We start from the raw sequence: 10,980 nt of genomic DNA, 5'->3' as shown, positions 1-10,980 counted from the left end.
TTTACAGTTTGAAATAAAGATTGAATTTGAAGCCAAAAAAAGTGAAATATTAATTATTATTATTAGCATCACTGGTGAGGCAGAAAGGTGAACGAATAGAACAATGATAATTCTACAAGGTTTTTGATACATCATTCAAATGTAAACTTTTTTTGAAAGAAAGTGACAGCATTGTTGTAAAAGCTCAGGGAATTTTTGTTCAAATGTGTGTTTCATCTTTGCATATCATTCAGACATGAGTAAAGGGGGACTTTCAGCAATAATTCATTTCATAATTTTTTATTGTCATCACCAAATTGATCAGACAGAGAAATATAGTGTGTCAGAATATCTTTTGGCTTTTGTTCTCAACAAATCCAATTCATGGTTTCTAATAATTCCATATTAAATTCACAGATAAATCAACCAATGATAAATTATTAATCTTAAATATTGGCAGATAAATAATTAAATAAGTTAATTAATAAATATACAAATACATAATTTAACAGATAAGAAATGTTTCAGTTAACTTAAGAGCTAGTTGGCATTTAAAGTAATACTGATATGTAAATTATTGCAATTGAATTCATAAAAAACAATATAAAATATATTACATTTCTGATCAACACTGAGATTTTTAGGAATTTCATACATACTTCCTGAATTGTTTAAAATGAGGTTACTGCTCATATCAAAAGGCAGGATTATGATGCATGCATGTGACAAGCCTGAGAAGCTGCAACTTTTCTCTGAATTCTTAAAAAATTGCGGGACTAGAAATGAAAAAGAGGAATATTGAAGATCAGTCGTCAGCGCTGCCATCGTCCTCTGCCTGGTGCTCTTTGAAGCAGGCTGACTCATAGTGCTTGTTCAGGTAGGACTTGAGTGCAAAGCTTTTGTGACAGCGCTTGCAGGAGTAGTGCTTGAAGGCCGAGTGCGTCTGCATGTGGGCGCGCAGGTTGGAGCGATCGGCAAAGGCTTTGCCACAGTGGGCACAGGCGAACGGTTTCTCTCCTGTGTGGGACCTCATGTGGCCCTGTAGCAGCCAGGGCCGACTGAAGGCTTTGTTGCACACAGTGCACTCGTGCTTCAGGTCGTGGGTCAGCATGTGCATGGCCAGCGCCGGCATGGACACGTACACCTTGTGGCATGTGGGACACTTCCTGGCCTGTTGGCTGTCCAGGCTGCGGTGAGTCTGCTTGTGTCTGCTCAGATTGGAGGACGTAGCATAAGACTTGCCACACTCACAGCACATGTAGCGCCCTTTGGCTTTCCCTTTTGCAGGGCTGCAGTCTGCTGAGCCAGTCCCCTTGCTACTGTCTGACTGTCTGCCTCCCTTGCGTGGACACCGTCGGCTGGGTCTCCGGCGGGAACGGCCGTCAGAGATGAGGAGGTCATTGATGGTGCACGCCTCCAACTCAGGGCCGCTACTGTCTGACTCCACTGTGGCGGTGGAGACGGGGCTGTCCGGGTGCTCCATGTCGTGGTCGGAGAACTCTTCCCCACTGCTGCCACCTGGGGAGTACAGGGGCCCTGAGGAGAACCCGGTCGGCTCCCGACCTGGCTCTTTTGTGCTCTGCAACATGGAGGGGATGATGTAATCATGGATGTAGCCTGAAAAGGAAAACAAAAAGTATTAAATGAAGATGGAAAATATATTTCCATTTGGAACAAATGAAAACCATGTTCCCTTACTTATCCCTCTAATCAATATGAAACCTGTACAGGAAGCTATTTGTAAGTGCCAGCTTCAGCCGACCTTGAAAGGAAATCATGACTCTTTGGTGCATGGCTCTGCTTGGATCAATCCTACAAGTGCTGTAATTAAAAGAAACTAAATGGAAGGCCATTGTCGCTAAATATAAGTCAAACTCAATGTGCTGACATTGACAAAACAGTCACAGAGCAACAGTTTGGCTCCCACGTGTTACCAGGCCGCAGCAGCAGCAGCAGCTGAGAGAGTGTCTCAACAGTGAAATCCCCTCAATCACTAAATTATTTTAATCAGATCATTTCCCATCTGTGGCGTTTCTGAGAGTGTTCATGAGTATGGTAATGGGGAGAGTGAGTGACAGGTGTGGGGCTGCGACTTAGCAAAGAGAGAAGGGAGGGCCAAGGGGTGTGTTTGTGTGTGTATGTGTGTGTGTGTGTGAGAGAGAGCGAGAGAGAGAGACTGGTGGTGTTAGGGGGGCGCACACACACACACACACTTTGGAACACAAAGGGAAGCAGACAGCTGGCATCCTAAATCTGGGGAACAAATGATTCAACTCAAGCAGAAGATCTGTGATGCTGGTGGTGGGTGGGTGAATCCGCTCAAAGCACACATTTCTTTGGATGTTTCTCAAAGCCAAACACAGACACACACACACACACACACACACACACACACACACACACACACACACACACACACACACACACACACACACACACACACACACACACACACACACACACACACACACACCATATTGTTTGTAGTGCAGGGTTGCTCTGGCAGCCTCTGAAGAAATCCCACAGATGAAAATCTAATGTCTGCCAATGTACTGCTCATGTTGCACTTTATTGAATTACCTGCAGCACTCTCTATTTTCCAGTCAATACCCATCCACTAAAAACCCTGTCCCATCACCTCTCACTGCTCCACATATGGATTGTGTTGCTGCAATCCTACTCCCGGTGGCTATCTAACATCCTGCAGGATCAGATGGAGAGAGATGGAGCGATGAGCGAGGGGGGGTGGAGGGGTGGGCAGATGATAAGAGGAGAGAGACTCAAGGGCAACTGCACCATCTAAGGACAACACAGTCCCAAGCGGCTATCTGCTTTCTGCTGAGCTTTTTTTTCCCTTCTATCTAGTTCGACCTGACAAAAGGTTGCAGCAGATTTTGTGCCTAATGCCCGCGTACATGTATATCTCATCATTCATGCACACAATAGTATTAAAGCCAAACGCTGCTCTGTGATCTGGTTTGAGTATTAAGCTGATTGAGCCAGCGTGACCTGAATACTATTTAGCATCCGCCGATGTAGAAAACAAAAGTCCTGAGACATATGGGAGGGGGGCGGGTGCTGCCTGTGGGAGGCTTTGTGGGGGTTTGGGGGGTTTCTGAGAGCGATTAGGTAGGAAAGACAACAACATAAACACCACTGCAGGAAATCCCTATCTGTTGTTTTAGCTTTTTGTTGCTGCATGTCTGTGAGAAAGACCATGTGGAGCATCTGTAAACACAGACATACATACATCCATAGTCCAGCAGGGATGCACAAGTCAAAGCAAAGTGGAAATCACAACACACGTCAACTCACCATTTTCACTCAAACGCACCGCCAAGTTGGTGGCTGACTCAGTGATGGCATGTGTCACAGAGAAAGAGCTGTCCCAGTGTTGGTGCTGATGGTAGTAGTTGGAGGATGAGACATCGTGGACCTTCGGCTGCTTCACCAAAAAGGAGCGAGGCATTTTCTTGTTGAAACACTGATGCTACAACCTCATAGAAAAATGTGAACAGACATGTGATCTAAAAAAAACCCCACAGAAATACACTGAGCTTCCAGGCGGAACAGGCCAACAGAGGATGAGTGGAAGGGGAAAAAAAACAAGCTTAAAAAGTCTGTCCTGGAAATGCTTCAAAGCCAGAGGGAAAGAGAAAGAGAAAATATAGTGAGAGCTGAGAGAGAGAAATCAGAGGACAGGGTGGATGGAGAAAGAAAGTGACATGGGAGAGACAGAGGCAGAAAGATATAGACAGAGAGAAAGAGAGAGAGACAGAGGGAGAGAGAGAGGTGGCTGGACTAGCTGAGCTCAGCACTACTGCAGCCTTTTATATGTGGGGCACGAGCCCCAAAGATCAGGTGGTGCTTTGGAAGAGCGAGCTGCTTAGCATTAATCCATCAAACATCCCCAGGGACACACATCAAATTACCACGAGCCGTCTGTGCCTCTCCCTGCACGCACACACACATGCACACACACACACACACACACACACACACACACACACACACACACACACACACACAGGAACATGCACACACAGCAGTCAACCACCACCTCCTCCTCCTCCTCCTCCCATATCCTCTTCCTCCTTTCACCCCTCTCCCAGGGAAGGAGAGAAGACAATAGTGGTGCAGAAGCACGTGGGTGAGACTACACACAACACCTTGTCCTCCTTTGTTTTTCAATGAAGTAGCTCACACAGTTTATGTTGCTCCCAATACCCCCCCACCCCCAACCCTTCTTTCTTTCCTATTGACACCTCCTTTGATATTTCACTATCATCAGTCGCACGTCCAGATTATTATTAAAATATTAAACTGCAGGAACATGGCTTTGGTATACAAGTCAGAATACAGTGCAGGTTCTTTGTATTAAATCCAGGTCAGAGTCTGGTAACTTCAATCTGTTTTCAGATTCCTTCATGTGTCTCTTACAGGCTGCGTTAGTCTCTGTGCTTTTAGAAGTAACCAAACAGTGTGTGTGTCAAAACCTTTGGACCAAAGGACGACAACAAGTTCAGATTCTTCTTTAGTGACATGTATTCTCTGATTGAGTGATATTTCAATTTGTGTTCATTTCAAATCCTTCCAACCAGCTCCTTTTCCCTCCAACCATTAAACATCTTACAATGTATAATACTAACATATTTCACTCTCCATATGCAAGATACAATTCGGAGAGGAAACCCTGCCAGATTATTTTCTTTTATTAATTTCTACTCATCTGGACAGTTTTATAATTGTATAATCCAAAATTAATAATTTGGTTTAGGTTTACATGAAATCTTCTATAAAGTCATACAAGACATGTTTTTAAAAATAATATTTTAAATAGTTTTCATGCTATTAACTATTGTACCTTTAGAAGCCCTTTATAATAATTGCAATTTTCTGAATGATTTGGGTAGAGAGGAGGGTGGCTAGCAGCTAGTTGGCATGACTAGCAATGTTAGCATAGCGAAAGTGATGATGTCCTCCAGGTGTCGTATTAACATCACTGCTGATTGGATTTGGATCCAATGGCCGATGGTTTCACAGGGAGGGACTCACATGCACTAACGTGTACATCTCGGTTACAACACACACTGACTTCATTCTTTCCTCTCAACGCCATTACTTAGTAACATAAGGTAGTTTGTGTTAAACAAATTAGTATTGTGCTCCTGTAACCCAACAAATAGCAAAACCAGAGATATTATCTTTCATTCTGTACATTGTTCTTCCTTGTTAAAACCTAAGTCCTCCATGCAACCCAACTGTCGACAGATCGGTCAGAGATGCTGTAATGCTACAAGCAGCTGCCTCAAACAGAGATGAGCGATAGGCTATGGAGGTGTGCTAAGTTTTTTTCTAACTCCACGTCCCCAGATTTTTTAATAATGTTCGAAAGTTTCACAGAGCTATAAAGTATTTTATGGCTCATATTTCTTTTATCACATATACAGTAGTACACCTGCAAACTGATTGATCCATTAAAGATTTCTGGTTAACAGAGATAAAAACTCTCACCCCTTTTTTCTAAAGACGCGTTTATAGAGTATTAGGACCATGATGAAGGGAAAGAAATCTTTTTAAAAGTTATAACTTTATGAGAAAAGTTGTGATTTCAAGAGATTAAAGGGAAAACGTTTTTTTGCAGAGAATAAGCAACAAGGAGAACTCACCAGTTTCACCCATTCTAGATCCAAAATCTCGAACCAATCTTAATTTCTGTATTTGTTGTTTCTTCTTCGGAACAGACAAGAGACAAAACACCAGTCCTATTCAGAAATCCTACTGTGGTGCTGATGTGCCAAAATATCAAGTATCACCTTATTCACAAGACCATTGCTAAAGTATCACTTAACAAGATGCTCAATATTCCTCATTTTAATGCAGGCAACACTGATCCGCTCATATTGATATATTTTTGCTTGTAATTTCACAACTTTGTTCTCAACAACATGGCCTTAATATTCAGTCATAGAAAAGAGTAACATAACATTGTATTTTTAGGATCTTAGGTTTTTCTGTAAAGGAGCTGATGTCACTGAAAATTCTTAGGAATGTATGTGAAAGGGAAATTGTAATATGGTGCAAATAATGAGAGAGTATACTGTGGGTGTGTGGTTAGTGTGTACACTTAAAGAACTGTCTCTGTGGAGGAAGAAGTTTCCAGTAGTAAAATGGGTTTAAGTGCATCAATATTACTTTTTGAGGTTTTGCTGTTCCTCAGAACATTGTGTCTATCTCCCCTGTTATTAGTAAGATGTTGCAAAATGTTTCTTCAGAAAATACATGAAAAAGTAGAAATAACAATACAAATAAGAGCAAAAGAAGTTACAAACCCATATAAAACACTGCAAGCATAATTTTGATTAAACTCTTATCATGAATCATAGTCACACACAAAATATTAATTTGCCCATTTTACTGATTCTTTCAGGCTGTCGTTTATGTGACGACAGCCTGAAGGTCTATTTTTCACTTCCATCCTCTGTAAGGTCCCTGGCAGTTTTATGTCCCTCTGAAGACCCCAGCCTGCCAAACTAACCATATAACCCTCATCTGGATAAAAAGCCCCCCCCCCGGTGACTTCCAGTCCATCGGCTGTGACAGACTGACCTCTGTGTGCATGTAGGGTCATGGGGTCAAACTCTGGTTAGCAGCTGCAGCTTAATACAACCTAGACAACTCACTCACAGATGGCTCTGGAAGACACGTTCAGTATGAGTGGATCATGGAATAGTATCACCGCACACACAGCAGACAGTAATCTCCATAATAAAGTATGACCTTGTGATATTATGTATTCTTATTACTGTCAATAAATCCCATGAAATGGCCCAAAACAACAAATATTCTGTGCATACCCACACTATGTTTATCTCATACTATAAATCAGTACAATAAACAAACTAGTTAATTTTAGCTACGTCTCACATACACCACCCTGCAGCCAAAGTTTATTAATCTGCAGTTAAAATTGTCCCTGACAAATTCCTCCTGTTTGAGCAGAACCAGCATCAGGCATGGACTACCCAGACAGTCGCCTAGAGCGCCACCAGCTGGTGAGCACCAAAGAAGAGGAAGAAATATTTTGTAAATACTCCTGCCCTACTTTCAAAAGTTTGATTCTGACGTCTACATTTCTGTTCACATTGCACTTCACAGCTGATACTTAGAAGAGACTCCAGACTGACTCTATGACACTCTGCTGGGGATGACATTAGTAAACAGGTTACTTTCTGTCTGACGGCTCCTGTTTGCTGTCCTGCGGAGCCTTGTTGTAACTGAACTGGTTCACTGTTCACCGCTGTTACAGAACTAAAAGCAAGAATTAGACATTTTGCTTGTAATTGTATTATATGGATCACTGATCACCAATTAGTCCTCAAAATTGTATCTTCTAAAAATAAGTGTTAAAATGTGCCACTGGGGTAAATAATATGTAGCACATGAGTCTTTCAACAGCAGTGACAGTGAGCATTGAGCATGTTGAGATTCTGGTATGATATCATCAAACTAACTAACGACACAAAGCATATTCTGACTCCATAAATCTGTAGGTTTTTTTGTAATGATATTTGTTTCGAAGGCACAGGGGGAAATGACACAATCACAAACTGAATATTTCGTCTAGATTAATCTAGTAATTGCGTTTTTTGTGTATTCTGATTAAATGCATGTTAAGTAGCGTTGCACAGAATGAACCCAGAGACCGTCTGTCTAAGAATGTTGAGCTGTGATAAGTGAGCTAATTTGTGTTAATCACATCCAGTCATTAGAAAGCCATCTGAAAAACAAACGCAGGTCCTTTTCAGCACCTCCACAGAAATCTCCACTCGGCCATCTGACAATGAGGCAGCTGCACACCAGTGAATGAGAGTGATTGTCTCTTTTCTTTTTATCAGCACTCAGTGAGTGAGGAAAAGGAGAATTTCCCCTCTTCACTCTGTATGTTTCTCAAGGGTTTATTGTGGTTCGCTGCAGAGAACGACTTGTGATTTATGTTCCAACATATTTCATACTTTTTCTTTTAACCAACCAGGTTTGTGCAAATGGTGTTAGGAAGGAATTTCTCTGCAGAGGCAATTGACAAAACACCTCTTGAGTCAATTTGGAAGTGACTGTTTAAAGTCTTACACAGTCAGCCACATCCGCACCATGTCACCTCGTGCAGGCAGGCAGGATGAGAGGTCAGCAGGGAGATGAGGAGAGGACTCCCAGCTGTCAGGTGAGGTGACTGACAGGGGAAGGAGTGGGGATGCCAAGGAGGCCAACAGGGGATGCCAAAAAAGCAGGGAGGAGGCGTTGTACAACTGCATTTTAATCTAGTCAGACCCCAAAGCTGATAAAAGGAATCTATCCATCTCTCTCCTCGCTATTGTGTTGGTCCTCAATCCCACGTGTCACTGGCCTCTGCTCTTGTAGAAGTCAGAGTCTCGGGGGAGCAGCCGGGTGCAGGCTACAGATGCTGTCCGAGATGGAAAAACCAGAGCAATGAAGAGGGTGCAGTATGATGACATGCCTGGTGGTAGATGAAGATGCACAGTAAAACAACAGGTGTATCATATGTAGTACACATATTCTAAATTATAAAAAAGTCCAAGCCTTTTTAATCTGTTAAAATTATATTGTGCAACATTTTGGGTATATATATATGTGGATGTATATATGCTTATTTAAATGTAAGTTTTCTCTGCCAATGAACAGACATTGATGGTTGCCAAGAGCTTCAGCCATCATGTACAAGCCGAGATGTTATATCAATGTTTCTCATTAATTATCGCGACTGTTGCGGCCTGTTATATTTGAATATCATGAGCTATAGTATCATAATGAACCAACATTTTTTTACACTTCTCAAAAAAACATATGAGATGTCTAACTTGGTGTGTGCAGCGCTATTTGCTACGTGCTGGCTCGCACTGTCCCGATTCTGTGTGCTTGCGCTGTGGTCCATAATGTTTTAACCGCCCATGCAGTCAAACCTCATAGTTTCAGCTGCAGGTGTGGCATGCAGTGCACTTCTTTCTATCATGCAAGAACGTATCTTTCACTCAGTAGTCTGTGTACCAGTCACTCTGAATCTGTTGCGAGTGAGAATGACCTCCATGCACATGCACGTGCTACCCCGATGCTGCCATCGATTGAATTAATTCTGTGGAAAACGCTGGGTTGTATGTCCATAGAGCAGCCCTGCTTCTCCAGGGCAAACTGTTAGTAACATGTAATTAATATGCAGTAATAACAAAATGTTCAATAGCTCATGTGTGTATATGTATACTCTAATGTGTACATGGACGAGAATAGTGAGATAGTGTTGCAGGCTGGCTGTTTCACCCTGTGTTTAGTCTTTATGTTAAGGTGGGCTTAACAAAACCTGGCTCAACATCACATGAGACTGGTATTGATCCTGTTAACTATGTCTTTCAGCAGAAAGACAGTAAATAAACATATCTACCAACTAATTCCACAAACGTCTGTCTGTATGTGGAACACATATCTCGGAAACCATTTCATCAACTTCACACTCTGCATGTGTCCCACCAATTTGACCCACCTGCAATGAAATCTGGCCCACCAGATCATTTTGATCATTTCGTTACATTTATTTCACCATATCGGACTGAAAAAGACATTCAAGGTGGGTATTTATCTTCGTCAAGACAACAACATTCATTCACTCACTTCCTCCTTAGCAATTTGTCTACAAAGTAAAAGCACAACATATGTTTTGTTGCTGCAATGCTTTATATTGAGCTGAATTACAGAGCTTTTGATTTGAGGTTGTGAATTTAGGTCTGACGATTGTGTTGGTTGCTTAACAGACCTCTGAAATAGCCAAAATGATATGTAGGAAAAAATAACAGTAGTTCAAAAAATCATTCAAACTTACATATAAGCCACACATTTTAAATGTAATAAAGCAAAATATAAAAAAAACAATAACTATAAAATCGGTGCAAAAAAACAAACAATCTGTTATTTTACCACAGGCCAAACAAAGAGTTCACGCTGGCATGTTTAGAACAGACACTACACTAGTTTCCCCTAAATGCAAAACCCTTCAAAGGAAACCCCCTGTTTTAGATACTACATCTGGAACATTATTATGTTTTATGACACAATGCTCAAAGTGTAATTTGGGTGATTGAATGTATTTTGTGATGTTTCTTTTCCTGTGCTCCTTTACAGGAGCTCAGTCTGTACAAGGACATCGTTTGGCATGTTGAGATCATTTCTACAGAAAGTGGGTGTACTCTGCTGCAGGCTGTAAAAAATGATCATGCGGCACACATTAGTGAAATAAGCCAGTTTATCACCTCACAGTCCCTGTCCTGGTGTCCTTGGCACCTGGTATTGACAGAGACCTCCACAGCGCCCTCTTGAATTCACTCTTCCCCAGACACTTGCCTTGGACTTTGCTCTGCCAATAATGCTGCATATTTCTGGCCGGAGGCCTACACTGCTCGCCCATTTCTGTTCAATACACAATCAACTGATGGTGTCAGTGGGGGTGACATTGTCTCTACAAGTGTCATTTGCTGGCCTTGAGAGCACTTACATTAAATGGCTCTTCGCCAAATAGCCCTTTAGCGCTGGCCGGTTCAATTGCACTGTCAAAAGGAGAATTACCTGCAGCAGGGCCCCAAATGGGAGCTCTTGTCTGATAAAGGACACAAGGAATCATTTAGGCTAACGTCTCCACATTAAAGGAGCTCGTCTCGCTAGTGAGAAATCGAGGCTAAATCACCACATCTGCATGAATAAGGGGTGGCGTAAGCACTGTCAATTTGTCGTAATTGAGAGGCACGTGCAAGGAAGTGTACGAGTGCTTTAGGGTTGGGGGGTGAGAAAGAAGTTTCATAGGGCTCCAGCTGTAACACTATAGCAACAGACTGTGGGGCTCACTCGAAAAGTGAGGGGGTGTTGGAAGAGGTGGAGGCCTCTCACACTCACACACCTTTTGTCTCTTGGCCATCTGCTGGGGTTTCATAATGGGCGTGAGGG

General features: G+C 42.2%; 1 protein-coding gene across 1 annotated transcript; it reads right to left on the bottom strand.

The window, feature by feature from the left end:
- Window positions 1-517: 517 nt before the first annotated feature.
- Window positions 518-3,886, bottom strand: LOC118105012 (transcriptional repressor scratch 2). The gene is made up of 2 exons (XM_035152380.2): window positions 3,295-3,886; window positions 518-1,596 (listed from the first exon to the last, which is right to left on the bottom strand). Exons 1-2 carry the CDS (start codon window positions 3,446-3,448, stop codon window positions 785-787), a joined length of 966 nt encoding a protein of 321 aa, XP_035008271.1. The 5' UTR covers window positions 3,449-3,886; the 3' UTR covers window positions 518-784.
- Window positions 3,887-10,980: the final 7,094 nt, after the last annotated feature.

Source organism: Hippoglossus stenolepis, chromosome 3, assembly GCF_022539355.2.
Source record: "Hippoglossus stenolepis isolate QCI-W04-F060 chromosome 3, HSTE1.2, whole genome shotgun sequence".
NCBI lineage: Eukaryota > Metazoa > Chordata > Actinopteri > Pleuronectiformes > Pleuronectidae > Hippoglossus > Hippoglossus stenolepis.
Note: the sequence above shows the minus strand (reverse complement) of the source record. Positions and strands in the feature narration are given on the sequence as shown.

What these genes read in the sequence shown, in the direction of transcription:
- LOC118105012 (XM_035152380.2), bottom strand. Translation starts at nt 3,448, where the DNA reads ATGCCTCGCTCCTTTTTGGTGAAGCAGCCGAAGGTCCACGATGTCTCA. An exon ending in GGTGCGTTTGAGTGAAAATG is followed by an intron (nt 1,597 to 3,294) that starts GTGAGTTGACGT and finishes TTTCCTTTTCAG; the next exon opens with GCTACATCCATGATTACATC.